The sequence below is a fragment of the Hypomesus transpacificus genome, chromosome 15, assembly GCF_021917145.1.
Source record: "Hypomesus transpacificus isolate Combined female chromosome 15, fHypTra1, whole genome shotgun sequence".
In the NCBI taxonomy this organism is placed as follows: domain Eukaryota; kingdom Metazoa; phylum Chordata; class Actinopteri; order Osmeriformes; family Osmeridae; genus Hypomesus; species Hypomesus transpacificus.
The window spans coordinates 14,926,838-14,943,255 of record NC_061074.1 but is presented as its reverse complement, the minus strand read 5'-3'; the positions used below and the strand labels follow the sequence as shown (position 1 = coordinate 14,943,255).

Below are 16,418 nucleotides of genomic sequence, written 5' to 3'. Positions count from 1 at the left end.
GAGTTGGTAAATGTCAGTTTAACAGGTAGCCACAGGGCTGGGGGACTGTGATCGGCGCAGCATCACAGGCAGAGGGATGAGGAGAGGGACCAGGAACTGGCTGTTGTCTGTCAGGGAGACTGGTGTCCACTTGGCGACTAGATCCAGCTTGGGCAGACTATCACAGATCGATGTCCACTGGTGTCCAGGTCCAGCGTTGGCAGACTGACGACCAGGCAGGTGCTGACAGCTTCAACTCCCCACACCAAAGGGAGGTGTGGAAGGGGGACAGAGGAGGTCAGGAATTACAGAATGCAAGGAGCAACTAACAGTTACAGTAATATTAGAACAAGGTCAAGTGTGGACTAGTGCAGCAATTTCGCAGAGCAAAAAAGGGTATTTGATGCAGCCTTAGACACTATGACAGTGCCAGCCCCCCTCGGTTGGAACATGAAATCTGTTCCAGGGAAGAGAAACTCTAAAATGAGGACGTGAGGCCTGGTGATACTAGAAGTATTGGTTTTCTGCAGGTTATCCAATACGGCTATTGACTCAAACACTGAAATAAGGAACTCCTTTTTGGTTAATCCTGCTGATGCCACTAGTATCTTCCACACAGACAGCAGATGAACACACTGCTGTCTTCAGAGGCTACTTCCCAGAGACCAGACCTCACCAAGTCTTCTAACCCCCAGCACTGCTGGATTCTCATTTAATAGTGTCTCACTGTATGCGTACTGGTGCTACGTAACGCTGGAACTTACCGGAATATATAAACAGCTATAGATCCTTTAAGTTGTGCAAGGCGGAACCATCCAACTCTACTTATGAGGACAACACACATTAAGAAGCCCACCAGCTGTCAGTCTTTAAGACTGTGTTCTAAAGGCAATGCCCCTCCAGTTGATCTATGCTGAGAAAATAAACAAAATCTACTTTATTGGTGTTTATACAAAACAAGTTTCTCTGCCTGTTTCCCAATGTGACCTGTAATTCCATGTTTATATGTGGTTAGTAGTGCATAGTACTCCGTCTGCTGTACCTGTAAACACATGATCTGATTTCAGACTTTCTGATCCCATCCAAACTACTTGATGTATTGGGTGCAGTTCTTTACTTTTACCAGCAGGGGGCAGAAGAGGATCATAATTACAATGCATGCTTTCAGGCTCCAAATGAAATGTATTTTTCAACATTATCAGACTGATGTGAACATAGACACGGGGGTTGAGAGTGTTTGTGTGAGCTAGAGCAGATGTTTAAACCAAGTGTGCCCTACGCTGCGGTACGTATCAATGCATTCTTCACACACCGGTGTGATTGGCTAAAACCTGGATTTCTGATCACACCCATATAGGAGAAAAAGTGATGAATGAATGACAAAAGATAATTAAAAAAGATTTTTATTCTCTGAAGCAAGAACATTTAGTTGTAACGGAAAAATGGCCTCTCTCAAGCTTGGGCAGCCACCTGTATCACATACAACACTTACAGGACACACACACAACACTTACAGGACACACACACACACAGTGACGTAACTGAGACCCTTCTGGAATGATGAACTACCTTCTATATTTTTTTTTACAGACACACAAAGTAACACATCCAGGTCCCAGAGAGCTACCCCCCCCCCCCCTCATGGTTATGAACAAACTTGTAATAAAACAGTTTCTACAGATTGGAATTCAAGTGTAAACCTACACGCCCCCTGGTATTGGGTAGCAGAGCACTGCAACCACACCACCACCATCACCACCAAGAAGGCTGCAGACACAATCTGTTCTGGGACCATGCAAACTTTATACTTTTGCAGTATGCTCCAACAATGCAAGGTTGGACAGCGTTTGTGACAACTTAGAACCGGGCCAATATGTAACAGGACACTGGATTCTCCAAACAAATCGTAAGTCAAATAAAGACAAGTAACGCCTACTTGTGTTGGCCACGTTTGAAACAATTTGACTGGGGTGAGTTTAGGGTGAAGTAGCTGACACCAACATGTAACACACACACACACACAGCACGTGATCAAACAGAATCTAAAGACCAACTACCGATTTAAGATGACATTTCTAGAAAAATACATGACATCCTCCATTAAATGTATAACTAATAATGTCATATCTGAAACATCCGATAATCCAGAAATGAAATGAATGTTAGTGATTTCCTACGACAGACAGGGCTTGGAGTTAAACAGATAGAGACTAAAAGTTTGAAAAAAGAAAACGTGTTGGTGCGATAAGATACAGCAACATAGGCAGGGTCTCGGTTCAACTAAACTGCTTTGAATTGTTTGAAAAGATCAGAAATAAATAGTACGTAGTAAAAAGGTACATTTCAATTTCAAGAAAAGTCAAGAGGTAACCATAACTTCTAAAAAGGCAGCCCAAAAAAGCCTTTTGATTTTGACATAACAGTCCACAATGTTTCCTTTCAAATAAGTTCTCTCTCTCTTCAACACTTACACTCAACATCTGCCCTAGGCCTCTGGGACCACGCGCGCACACACACCATTAGATCCTGGATGTCCCTGGCAGCTCCACACTGGAGAAGGACACACACACACCTATGCACTGGCAGCTCACTGATGGAACACTTGAACTGTAATAGAACATTACTATTCTTTAAGATGTCTATCATATTCTTTGACCTACAACAATTATTGCTGAGGTTTTAACTTCTGTAAAGCTAGCATAACCTCATGGCCTAAGACCGTATTGATTAAGTTTCCGTTTGCTGACAAACGTCTTACATATTTGACTGTTTAACCTTGGTTGTTTTGCCCATACTCCAGGTATTTTTGCTGACAAGTTCTTCTTTCTTGTCTCAAGCTGTTTTCAATATTGAGCATCTGTATTAAGTTCTGTAACCTATTGCCCTTTTCACTTTCTTGTTTATTGAAGAGTTCCTCTTTGGATGGACATGAACTATTGAACTACTGATGTAACTGTCTGGAATGACTGTATAAAAAACTGCTCAGATCATTACATTTTTTGTGAGCCCTTCTACTCCAGACATCATTTATGATCCTGTTTTAGAACTGCTCCTCCTCGCTTGCAAGAATGAACAGATAATGACAAATTCTGACCTCATAAATTTAATCATAGAAATTCCACAACAGAACTCATAAGAAAATAAGGTGTTGGAACGTGATTGACTGTGCTTCAAGAACAGCTTTTGTGGTTGACAGAATTTTAAAAAACATTCAAAAATGACTGGCTTGTCACTCAGAAGACAGACTTACACTCTTACAGTATTAACGGATAAACATGGTTGCCCTGAGCAACATTCTTCTTTCTCCATAATGACATGGGCGGAGTCCTCTACTTCCTGCTTGCTGGTTGGCATTGCGCCCCTTTGGTTTCAGTGGCATGCTGGGTACCAGAGTCCTCAAAATGCTACAGCAGCGGTTAAAGCTAACCATGCTGAGGTCAAGCTGTAAAGGGCAGAGGTATGTATGTGTGTGTGTGTGTCTCTGATTGTCCTTATAGGGACTAAGGTCTCTTGTCCATCTGGGAAACATCACTTATTTTAGGATTAAACTCCATTTGGTTTAGAGAACTGTACTGAGACACTGTGTCTTCCTGCTGTCCTACTGCCACAGACAGACTAAGGACTTCCAGATGGGGCAGCATACATGGGGGGAGTTAGCAAAGTCACGGGGCAGCCCACATGGGGGGAGTTAGCAGACATCATATAGTAATAGTCTAAAAGGGATCTCTCTCCAGAAGATCAGCAAGCAAAGGGCAAGCGTATCTGATGTAAAACAAATTAAATATGCTACAAGGAGGCAAAAAAAAAGAAAAAAAAAAAGTCACTTAAAAACCAGGCTGGTATTCTTTCACTCCTCTTCTTCCCCCCCCCTGCTTCACTTCCACTTCTCCATCCTCTCCCTCCGTTCTCCAGAAGAGATGATACAAGTAGAGAAGTATATTCTCATTGACCCCCCCTCCCCCTGGTTTCTAGTTGGATCTGGGCAGGGGTCAAAGGTCAAGAGAAGCTTGACATAAGAAGGTGGGAGTGGGGTGGGGGCTCAAGGGTATACAGGAGGGGTCATTTGTTGGCTCGTTTATTAAAGACTGGTTTGACAGCGTTGAGTTCTCTCGCTCTACATGACAGACTCTTTCTCGCAGGAGCGCGGCGCATCGCCCCCCTCCAGCCCCTTTTGGATGAGCGGCGACTGTTCGGGCTCCGCATCCTCCTCCACCCTCACCTCGCTAAGCGTCGCCGTGGGGTTGCGGTCCACGAAGTACTGTAGAAGCCCCGCCCCGAAGGCGTCGCCTTCCACGTTGATCACGGTGCAGGTACGGTCTCTGGAGACGCAGAAGGAGGGGCACAAACACACCCGTAAACACACACAACCACATCAACACACACACACACTAATGTAAACACACACACACAACACACTAAAAGACGAGAGTACTCACACGAGCCAATCCACAGCCAGGATGAGGGAGATGTCATTTGTGGGCAGTCCAATGGCCTCCAGGATGATAGCGAGAGTGAGCACGCCCCCCGCAGGGATCCCTGCAGCCCCCACACTGGACGCCGTGGCTGTCACTCTGTCGAAAGGGCCGGGACATGGGAGAGGTTGGCCAATCAGAGAGCAGTTCAAAAACACCAACCAGAAAGTCTGACCTGATCCAGCAGGATAGGGGCAAAACAGTGGTGTGTGTGTGTGTGTCACCCAATCACTTACAGGATGGTGAAGACCTGGATGAAGTTCAGGGAGATGTTGTTGAGCTGGGCGATGAACACAGCGGCCACGCACTGGAAGAGGGCGGCGCCGTCCATGTTGACCGTGGCGCCGATGGGCAGGATGAAGCGGCTGATGTGCTTGGATACGCCGTTCTTCTCCTCCACGCACTTCATCATCAGGGGCAGGGTGGCCGAGCTGGGGGGAGGGGGGCGCATGGTTAGAGGGAGTTTATGAGAGACGGGGACGTGGAGAATATGAGAGAGAGAGAAAAAACTATAGACAAAGAGAGGAAGGAAGGAAGATAAAAGCTAAGAAAAAGACAGAAGGAAAAAGGAAAGACAGTAAACAAACAAAAGAAAGCCCGGTCTCACCTGGAGCTGGTTCCAAAGGCGGTTGCCAGAGCGGTGAATATCCCCCAAAGGAAGGTGTAGGGGTTCTTGCGTGTGATGATGAAGTAGATCGCTGGGAGAACCAGAAAGCCATGGATGGCGTGGCCGACCATGCAGGCGGCGATGTACTTGCCCAGGCTGGCGAACAGCGTGCCAACATCCTCCATCTCCACAATCTTCCCTGCCACCAGGAACATGATACCCAGGGGGGCATACCTGGGTAGGGGGGGAGAGAGGAAGAGAAATATTGTGTGAATCATTTGTGTTTTTTAAGATGGTTTTCACAACAACACACAACAACAGCAGCATGGACACAGCTGGTGTTAAATGAACACGTTTTTTGTTGTCATGTGGTTCTGGACAGGCAGGCGGGCTCCCCTACCACATGATCCAGGACACCAACACCATGGTGGCTTCGTTGAAGGAGTTGAAGAACTTGATGAGGATCTCCCCCTCCTCACCCAGCTTTCTCAGAGCCACGCCGAACACGATGGCAAACACCACCAGGCCCAGGATGTTCATCCCATCCTGGTTGTATCCAAACGGGATCTGGGGAGGGGGAGAGAGGGAGGGAGGCAGAGAGAGGGAGGGAGGGACAAGGTTAGAACGGCACACATTCACACACGAGAGATTGGATGATTAGATTCACAAATGCGATGAATATGCATAAATGATGCATCATCAGACAAACACACTCACCTTCTCCACAATCAGGCTGTTGTTCTTGGTGACAAACTTGTAGTCGGTGGCGTACTGGTCAGGGTCAGAGAAGACAGCAGGAGTTAGAACAGACCTATCAGGATTAGGGCTAGAACAGACCTATCAGGGTTAGGGCTAGAACAGACCTATCAGGGTCAGAAGAAGTGACGCATGTTCTCTTTCTCCATCATGTGTGTGTGTGTGTGTGTGTGTTTGTGTATGCATGTGTGTTAGATACTCACAGACTGGAAGGCTGCAGACACCAGGTTGGAGGGGAATATGTTCCTGGGAGAAAGAGAGGGAGAGTTTCTTTAGACATGAGGACTCATATACTGTAGGGATGTGTATTCTAGGTGAGCAGGGGTGGGGGGGATTTCCCACTTCAGGTTCATGAAAACCCTGGAACTATGTGGAAACATAGTCTCACATCTACCATGAGAGCTCAGACCAAATCCCAAACCGATTGGCACCCTCACCCACACCACGGCATGGCAGGGGGAGGGAGCCAGTAGCAGGGAGGGAGGCAGAGCTGGGGTCCAACCACGAGGTGTGTCATGTGCAAATACCTGGAGGAATTTCAGCGTTTATCCCCCCGCTGCCCCAGCTACCCCAGCATGAGACTTATCCGCCCCAACCTCCTGCCAGCTCCTCCACAGCCTGCTTACGTGAAGCCAGGATTACTGGGGCACAGGGTAGTAGGTCTGGAACACACACCACCAACTGGACCTCCCCCCCCCCCCCCCCACCCATCCTCAGTATGGATTTACAGATACAAGACATGAACTTCCTCAAAAGCAACATTCAGTTATTATTGGTTCTCTCCTTCTGCCCCCGCCCCTCCCTCGCTGTGTGTGAGTGTGTGTGTGTGAGAGAGAGACCTGGATAACACACTGACGGCCACCTACACAAGAGGAGCATGACTGCCGGGATTAAACAGCTGGTCATGAGATGGAGCGATGAAGGGATGAAGGGAGGGAGGGAGGGAGGGAGTGCTGGAGGTAACCACGGGTAGAGGGAGGGAGGGAGGGAGGGAGGGAGGGAGGGAGGGAGGGAGGGAGGGAGGGAGGGAGGGAGGGAGGGAGGGAGGGAGGGATTGATCTGCACAGGCTGTGTGTGTTCCTGTAGTTGGTGTGTGGGTGTGCCAGGGACACAGCTGCTGAGTCTGGCTCTGCATACACCCAGGAACAGACATGGATGCTGTGTCAAACTCTCACTTCCCTCTCTTTCTAACCATGAGCCTGTCTTTTCTTCCTCCGCACCAGAGTGGAGCTGCTGGGTTGCTTGGGAACAGGAAGGAGTGGCGTTCCAGTCTGACAACTTCCTGACAGACGCCCAGTTCCAAACTTAGCTGTGTGACCTTGGTTCTGGCACTGTGACGGCAGCTTTCTGTCTCTGTGTACAAGCGGGGTCAACTCCTAGCTGGGGAGGCGGGTGATGTTCTCTCCGGGGTGGGGGGGGAATGCCACATAAGCATTTAGATATAGCGGCTTGATACCCCACACCCACCTCCACACACACACACACACAGCGACCAACTTCCCCCTACTCCACACGCCCAGAAACACTCAGTGACGCATTACCTGGACTGAAAAGGAAAAATGTCAAATGGGCCTACCAGCGCACGTCACACACGTCACACGCACACTAAAAATAAAGTAGACATAAAGCACTCAGCGTGGCAGCCCTTCTCCATACTGAGCTGGAGCATTCATGGAGTGTTCTGATCGTGTGTGTATGTGTGAGTGTGTGTGTGCATGTGTGAGTGTGTGTGTGCGTGTTGTGTGTAATCCTCCTGAGGGAGACGTTCTCGAACGTGTCAGGTTTCGCTCATCTCTCCGCATGTTTCTCTCTTCATACACGCACACGGCCTCTTGTCACAAGAACACTGTGAATCGATGTGTATGTGTGCTCCTGCGAGGCAGGGCTAACACTAGGTCCCAGCAGCGAGCCTGTGTGGGTCCATATTTTGTAAATGTTCCATAAATTGTGTTATCCATATGTTGTGTACACGTCATGCCTCCGAGCAGTTGGAGTCGAGTATGCTTGTACACTCACTCACACATTCTCACTCTCTCTCTCTTCCCTAACGTTAGGAGGCTACACTAAAGTGTGGGTGTGGTGGCATGCTTTGTTGACACCCAGCTTGTGTGTATGTGTGTGTGTGTGTGTGTTATGCAACAATGATCGCCACGTCGCCAGTTCCACTGGTCTAGCCGGAACTATAAGGAAGTCTAAGGATTTCAGCTGTACGCACTACACACACACAGTCATTCAATTATTTGAGTTCCTGGTACATATTTTGTACATTCTCTTCTACTATAGTCTGGCTCATGCAAGTGTAGTCTAGCTAATGTTGCGATGGAATAGCTTATGAATGTGTATTACAGCACATGACTCTTATCTGAAGACCTGAGGTAGGTCTATATTAACAGAGTGTATTGGCAGAGATCTCAGGAACAGGAAGCCAGCTGCGTGTGTGTCCACACTAACAGCTGGCTTCCTGGAAGGCTTGTTTGAGGGGTTACTGGCACTGGTGGAGCTGAACGCCAGCCACACACTGGCATCCTGACCTCCGCCCGCTCAGTCTCACCTCTTATCAGGTACGACCTCCTCCAACAGCCAGCTGTGTGCACAGTACACAGACTGCTGAACCAGGCAGGGGACCGTAAACAAATGAATTAGGCAGGAAGACAGACAGACATACATGCAGACAGACATGCAGGCAGACAGGTAGGTAGGCAGGCAGGCAGACAGACAGGTAAGTAGGCAGACAGACAGATAAATAGGGCACCATAAAGGCAGACAAACAGAAGAGCTCAGAGGTTGGAGAGTCATAAGCTCCTTGATCCTTTGACCCATGACCCTAACTCGAACCCTGGTCAGCAGTTCACACTGGCACATCACAGCACTGGGAGAAACACAGTGTGTGTGACGTGTATGACATACATGCACAATGTGTGTGTCTCAGGAACACAGACACACAGACAGAGAGAGTGCATGTGTGCTATCCAGACAGAGAGACAGAGAGAGTGCATGTGTGCTATCCAGACAGAGAGACAGAGAGAGTGCATGTGTGCTATCCAGATAGACAGACAGAGAGAGTGCATGTGTGCTATCCAGACACAGAGACAGAGAGAGTGCATGTGTGCTATCCAGACAGAGAGACAGAGAGCTATTCAGGCCTCGTTTCTGGCTCTGTGAGCAGCTCCTTGGTCCATTTAGCCCAAACTGGACCCTGCCTGAGATGCTCTCCAATGAGGGCCACGAGTCACGCCAGACGCCCAGTTCAGCCAATCAGACTCCTGGAGCGTGTGTGTTCTCACAAGACCAGCACAACTTCAATCCCCGACGTCCCCACGAGAGCCACACGCATGAGAAATAACCATCCTGCACATGGCATCTACAAAGGGACGCCAGGAATATATTCTCATAAAGCCGGCAAATAACTCATCTGACTGTGTGTGCTACTGTGTCCCATATAGGGACCACGATGGACATGTTAACAGGAGCCACTGTGTGCCAATGAGTTCAAGATTAGACGACTAAACCATAACTAGACCAGAGGCAGGAATGTTCATCTGGATTAGATCAGAAATTAAACTACACTCACTCCATCATTAAATTAACAACCAGGCTGAACCCCGAGGGGTGTGCGCGTGTGTGCAAAAAGGATCAGTCTCACACGCATGCTTCGCACACAAACTAAACACAATCCATACACTACAGGCGAATTAGTGATTTTTAAAGCTTAAATGAAATCTTGAAATCTGATGTCTTAGCTTGTAATGACAGGACTCCCAGAGAGCTAGAGGAAGTATGGGGGGGGGAGAGAGGGAGAGAGAGAGAGAGAGAGAGGGGGGAGAGAGAGAGAGAGAGAGAGAGAGAGAGAGAGAGAGAGAGAGAGAGAGAGAGAGAGAGAGAGAGAGAGAGAGAGACAGAGAGAGAGAGACAGAGACAGAGACAGAGAGAGAGAGAGAGAGAGAGAGAGAGAGAGAGAGAGAGAGAGATAAGTAGAGGGAGTATGGGGAGAGAGAGAGAGAGAATAAGTAGATGGAGTATAAAATGGATATAAAATATTAAATGTAGTTAAGCTCCATTGGACAGGGCATCCTACTGTCTCCAACTCTTCTCTGTTTTGGTCCGGTATGTCCAGCTGGTTGACCACAGCGGTCAAACCAAACCTAGCGTGCCAAAGACATTCCAAGGAGTTTGATGGGCCAACAACCGTTGGGTTCAGATCCTGTATTGGCTCAGCTTGCTTCACCACCACAATGGCTCAGCAACTGGTCATACAACTAAAAAAATATCAACACCTTGAAATGATAACCACGTGTTTGGGTATCCTTATTATGGTCAACTAGCCAGTCCAGACCAGTGAGGGTCTGCACACATGATGATGGGGATCTAACCAGGGTCATCCACTTACCATCTACTGTCAAACCAGGATGTCTACATCATTCTGGGGGAGGTGCTGAGGTGCACAGCTCTGATACTGAAGACTTTGCCTTCACAAAACGTTTATTTCAAATATGGTCCTAAGTCTTATCGCATGCGCAAAGTTTCCAAGACCTTTGAAATAAATTTAGGCCAGAGCATGGCTTTCAAGGTCAAAAAGGAGATGAGATGCCTCGCTCAGAAAGAAAAAAAACTTGCTGAATGATTACTGAATCTACTTCTCTCCCTGTCTCCCACTCCATTTACACACACAGCTAAATCTTGAAACACTGAAGAGGGCACCAATTTAACTGCAGTTTCCAAACAAACCACGGTTCTTTTTTTAAATGTACCTACTACGAGATGGAAGGCAGAGAGACAAGAGAACAGAATGTTCTCTGGATTTTTCCCACCAACATATCTGCAGTCTACAAAACACATGGGCCGTTAAATGCAGGAAATCAACCTTTTTGGGAAACTGGAGGGGCTGTCCCCACGTGTGACGTCACAAACCTAAAACACATGCCATGAGAAGCATCTACAAAACTGTTCCGTTGACACTCTTTCCGTGAGGTAACGAAGAAATGTCTGATGTCTAATTTATGGTGAAATCATAGATAAATACTAATACACTTAATCATAGATAAATACTAATACATTTACTCTTAACTCAAAATAAAAAACGCGGACAACCCTGTAGCGTGTGTATATCCTGTGCAGTAACTGTAGTTCCTCTGAGGATTAAGACACCATTATAACACGTGGCTGATGCAACTGCTCCCTTTGCGTTACAATATCATGAGCGGTAAATAATTGGCGCGTGTTCCATTATATGAGCCAACTGGACTGTCCGGTCAAACAGACCTCTGTGTCAGCGGTGTCTGAATGTTCTGTCTGCCAAGGCGGGCAAGCTGGGGGACCCTGGCTGTTGCGAGGGGTCGGCAGAGAGCTTCTGGCGCTTTAGGTGTTGGCACAATGAAAGGGTTGTATGGCCAAGTTGTCAAGACACTTTTGGTGTTCTCGCTTCTCGCTCAGCGTGACAGTTCAGCTAGTGTGGAAATCAATTAACGTTAAGTCTATAACAAAACGATGATGGTTGCCTACGATTCAGACCCGACCTCCATTTAATTAATGAGTGAAACTACATTTTTTATTTAGAAGACATGGACAAAGCAGGCTAGATCATTTGGATTGCTGCCAAGTACGGGTCGTTAACAAAAGGCAAGGCTTCATTAGCTTTTCTGTGTTTGGGGGGTTGACACGTGTGCACACAGTCATTGTCTGATAGTGAATAGTAGCCGGAGGACCGGGTCAGGGGCACCTCAAGTAAGACACGTGGTGGTGACAACTCAAGTGGTGAGATCCCTGACCCCTAGCTCGTTAAAACACCACCAGCCTTCAAGTAATAACCAACCAAACCTCTCATTTCTCAAACTCACCTGATCAAGTCCAAGAAGGAGTCCACCACCTCTTTGGTAGTCGGTATCCCGTCGTCGAGGTCGGCTACTTTGGGCTTGGAGCCGGTGTTGGTTCCGGGCTGAATGATGAAACCCATCACCACCCCAATGGCCGAGGCGATCAAGGTGGTCACCAGGAAGAAGAGCATTGCCCAGCCACCCAGCTTCCCCAGGGCTTTGGGGTCGATGCTGGCCGCCCCGGAGACGAGGCTGCACACAACCAGGGGGATGATGATCATCTTCAGCAGACGGATGAGAATCTCACCAGGGAACCCCACGTAGATGATCTGCGTCCGGCTGAGTTCCATCTGACGCACGCCAAGCCCTATGAACACGCCGATGATGACCCCAGCGACGGTCAAAATCACCAGCAAGTTGTCCATAACTATTTTCTTTACTCTCCCCGACGTCGGTGCGGGAGAGCGGGTCTTGTGGTCGCCGATTCCGTTGGCCACGGGCTCCTCCATATGCGTCTCGCCGTTGGACGGCTTTCCCTCCTCCATGGTTATCTTCTCAGCCATTATGCGCCCCGGTGATCTACCTTGCCAAACTGCTCAAACAAAACGGGTTCTCAACTTTAGTTGAATCCTTGGTCCCCGGTCCGGAATGGTGTTGGATGGGGATATATTTATTTGTATTTAACGAGACTGTCTCCGTGAAAAGTAGCTCTGTTCTCAACCCGTCAACTAAATGCACCGGAGGACAGTCTGTTGATGAAAAGGCAATCCTGCGTTACGTAAGCTAAAGAGGCGTGGTCAGCATGTCTGATGAAATACATCCGTGTCCTCCCACAGGATGTCGTGTATTTGCGTTAACAATTATACAGCAAGCGCTTAAATATTCGGTAAATCCCCAAAAATATGTACCCGTTAAATAGTTCAACTTTTACTTTTTGGAAACAGAGAGAAAGAGGGAGAAGGAGGGAGAGTGTGTGAAAGAGACAAACCAGAGTCAAACAGTTCACCAATAAACAGCAATGAGTTGATAGACCTTTATGTATTCAACACTTTCCAAAGGAATCCCTCTGTCTGTAAACACCATAACAGATTCAGTCAGTTGGTTGATAGTTAAATCACATTGAATTAAGTTAAGTTACTGAAAGCAAGATGCTTGGCCTAGTTTCTTAAAGAAAGAGTCTCTTTATGTTGAGTGTAGAAGGGAGGCTACTGATGTTTGTTGTGACAGAGTTCAGTGTGTTTGTTAGCAGTACTCACAGGGACTGAACCAATATGGAGAATGTTGGTGTTATTATGGATGTCGGAGTTCAATATAGAGAATGTTATTGTGAATGTTTAAGATGAAAGAGAGATGAGGACTACACTGTGACAAGGAACCAAAACACGAGAGCATCTGCCTTCTCATCATGCTAAACATGGGGGGGGGGGGCATAAGGTCTGTATAAATACAAGGCAATAGGGGGGGGGGGGCTCACTTTTTGGAGCCCCCCTTGCTTTCCCCTCTCCTCATACATCTTGTCTTCATAGAAAGATGGAGGAGGAGGGGGTAGGATGCTAGCTGAGATGGGGGATGTTGCAGAGGGAAGAAATCGAACTGACTCTAGGCGATACCAGGCAGCCAATCCCAGCCTCTCATACAGAACACCTCCCTCCTGAACATTCCATCTGATCTCCTTGAAATGCCATTGAGAGCCTGTTTTCTCCCAGACAGAGGAGAGAGAGAATAAGGGATGGAGAGAGAGAGAGAGAGATAGTGGGGGAGAGAGAGACAGTGGGGGTGAGAAAGAAGCCTGCTCTTCTCTTGTAGACCCTAGACTACACCTATTTCATACATCACTGACACAGTATACGTTTATTGATTAGAGAAAGAGGAAGCGAGTGAGAAAGAAGTCCGTTTCCCAGGGTGTGGGGACAGACGCTCTGCGTGAAGTCTGGTAACCAGGGGCGTAGCCCCCTGCTAGGATTCTAGAATCCTCCGTGTTAGTTTATACTAAGATAATACAGCCTTCATCTAAACTCTCTGCTATTGGCCGGAGTGTGTGTGGGAACGACACCTTTAGCGCTCAGACAGGTCTCCTCAGAGAGGAGACAGGGCTGCATGAAGCTGATCCCCACACACACACACACACCGTGTCTATTGGCTTAGTCTGGACCTCTGAGCGAGTGAGTGATGAGAGAGCCTAGCTGTCTCTGTAAACCACTGTGCAAAAAAAGAGGGAGACAGATGGAGGGAGACAGTGTGAGCCCTGGAGGGGGGATTTCTAGAGCAGGGAGGGGGCCCCTGTAATCAAAACAGCCGCTGGGTCAGGTGTGTGTGAGAGAGGTGGGTTTGTGTGTGTGTGTTGAAAAGGGGGGCAGCTTGTCCCTATAGCTATCACAACAGAACACAGAAAACCTGCATGACCCTAACGCCTCTGTGTCAACAGCTTCTACACCCTCCTCCTTCCCCAGACTGCTCTCTCACACACACACACACACACACACACACACTTTTCACTCCATCTGCTTTGCCTCTCCTCATTCATCTTTCTTTCCCTTGCACACAGACACATTATCTCTTTCACTTTCTCTCACTAACACACTACCTCTGTCTCTCTCACTCTCTAGCATTGACATCCTGGCTGGTTGCCATGGAGCTATGTAGAGGAAGGTGTATGTATGAATTACACGTCTCTCTCCAGAGACCTTGCTTTTGTATGTCACGATCAATTACAGGATTTATTGATCGCACATCGTCACAGCTCACGCCACACACATTAACCACAAGTGTACAGCATATGTACACAAACAGTAGTGTGTCTTCCATTCACCTCCTTAAGTCCTGATTTGTGAATCCGAGAACAGCAGTAACAGTAACAAAACAGAGGAGCTTCCTGTAGAGGCCAGATGAGTTTCCTACAGACCACTTCCTGTCCACTTCCTGTCACCTGTTAGACCTATACTGAGGAACCCTGCCCATGGGTGAGGAAGGTGAAAGGATGCGGTGGTCATGTGACTGGTGAAGGAGGAACAGAGAGAGCAGCTTGTCAATGTGCCAGGGTCTCAGATGTCATGGGAACAGCAGATAGGAAACACAAAGGAGAAACAGGATACACTGTATTTAATCTACCAACCTGGCAACCCATGCCCCCCTTTTTGTTTGGTTAATAAGGACAGAGAAAGAGAGAGAGAGAGGGAAAGGGGGAGAAAAAAAGAGGGCGGCAGTGAGAAAGAGAGGGAGAGAAGCCAGGACAATGGCAGCTTTATGGGGAATAGCTGGCAGCTTGTCAGCCTATCAGGTTACAGTTGGCACAGAGAGCGGAGAACAGGCAGGCACAGACCACAGCTACAGGGGAGGGCAGTGGCGTAACTATAGGGAGTGCAAGGAGTGCAGCTGCACTAGGGCCCGTGGCGAAAGGGGGCCCGTCCTCGATCTCACCGTAAAAGTGAGACAACCTGACCGGGCCCCTTAAGGCAATCTGACCGGGCCCCTTGCACCGCTGTAAAACCGCAAGTTGATGATCACATATGATCCATTTTTATCAATTCGCAAACATTTCTCAATTATGGTGTCAGTTATTCAGAATTATGAGCTATCACCTGCCCAATAAACATTTTAAAAACAGTCAGTGTTAACAACAGCAAATAATTAATTTTTCCTCATTTGCCTTTTGCTGAATGAAACAAATGCCGTTTTTATTAAGTTATATTGCCCTCGAAAAATAGCAAGGATGTCTGGGTAATATTGTTGTCAAAGATTCCCGCCCACCCACACATGATTGTTCCCATCCAGTTGTTGGAATACCACAGACAGTTGTTGTTGGGATACTACAGTTGTGTTGCATTAGCGTTTTGAAGCGAATTAGGCTACCCCATGCCATGCCCTTTAACATAAAAGTGGCTCCAGAAAGCGGCAGGAACGAAAAGAGCAAGATGTAAGGGTGGCAAAGCTGTCAAAACTATCCTCCTTTGGATTTGTGGCGAAGCTGTTGAAGAGGACGCTACGTCTGACCCCCAGCCCGGCAACATCAATGAGTGTGAAACTCAGCCACCAGGGTAGGCTAATAATTACATAACGTTTACTGTCTGGTGTATGCAGTTGACATGGCTATTAAACGTCATAAAAATGCACATATAGGCCTAGGCTACCAGGCAGCGGCCAGGTTAGATATAGTACAGTAAACTATGTGCAGGATGTAGTCGGAAAATAGCTAACCTAAAGCTAGATAGACTAAATGTAAACTAGCATATCTAACGAACATAAAATCAAATATTCACCATCGAAGTGACTGTTTTTTTTTTACTAGTACCCAGATAGCACACATGACAGATCGAAACGTCATTCATAACGTCGGATAAGCCTCGGTAAATGATCAGATTTTCTTCTCATCTCTGTGCTCTATTTCAAACGTCGCAGATACGTCGGCTCATGACTGACTGTTCCATTATGCTCATTCCTTGTTGTAGCAAGCATAATCTAGAGCCAGAGACTCGCGAGTCAGAACCGTTCACTTTTTAAACCGTCATCTATCTTCACATAGAAGGAGGAGTCGTTACCCTTAATTGTACATCATGAGTAGCCTAAATTTCCTTGCGCATCGCTAAGCTGAAAACTCAATAATTTCGCCTGACGATAGGTCGGTAAGGGGCCCGTTGGTGAGATCTGCACTCGGGCCCGCCAAGTCCTTGTTACGCCGCTGGGGGAGGGTGAGATGATAGACACACCAGGAAGGAGGCAGGGAGAATAGATCAGAGGGGAGGTATATAGGATGGGCAAATCAAGTGTGGCTCCTTCAATCTGAAGTTTAAGCACTGT

The 16,418-nt window shown here is 47.6% G+C and overlaps 1 protein-coding gene across 1 annotated transcript; it reads right to left on the bottom strand.

Moving 5' to 3' along the window:
• Positions 1-1,366: 1,366 nt before the first annotated feature.
• slc1a5 (solute carrier family 1 member 5) lies at positions 1,367-12,393 on the bottom strand. The gene is made up of 8 exons (XM_047035426.1): positions 11,649-12,393; positions 6,018-6,060; positions 5,776-5,829; positions 5,459-5,625; positions 5,059-5,292; positions 4,688-4,882; positions 4,416-4,550; positions 1,367-4,298 (listed from the first exon to the last, which is right to left on the bottom strand). Exons 1-8 carry the CDS (start codon positions 12,185-12,187, stop codon positions 4,094-4,096), a joined length of 1,572 nt encoding a protein of 523 aa, XP_046891382.1. The 5' UTR covers positions 12,188-12,393; the 3' UTR covers positions 1,367-4,093.
• Between the last annotated feature and the right edge of the window lie 4,025 nt (positions 12,394-16,418).

What these genes read in the sequence shown, in the direction of transcription:
- slc1a5 (XM_047035426.1), bottom strand. Translation starts at nt 12,187, where the DNA reads ATGGCTGAGAAGATAACCATGGAGGAGGGAAAGCCGTCCAACGGCGAG. An exon ending in TGTCTGCAGCCTTCCAGTCT is followed by an intron (nt 5,830 to 6,017) that starts GTGAGTATCTAA and finishes GACCCTGACCAG; the next exon opens with TACGCCACCGACTACAAGTT. An exon ending in TTGGTGTCCTGGATCATGTG is followed by an intron (nt 5,293 to 5,458) that starts GTAGGGGAGCCC and finishes CCCCCTACCCAG; the next exon opens with GTATGCCCCCCTGGGTATCA.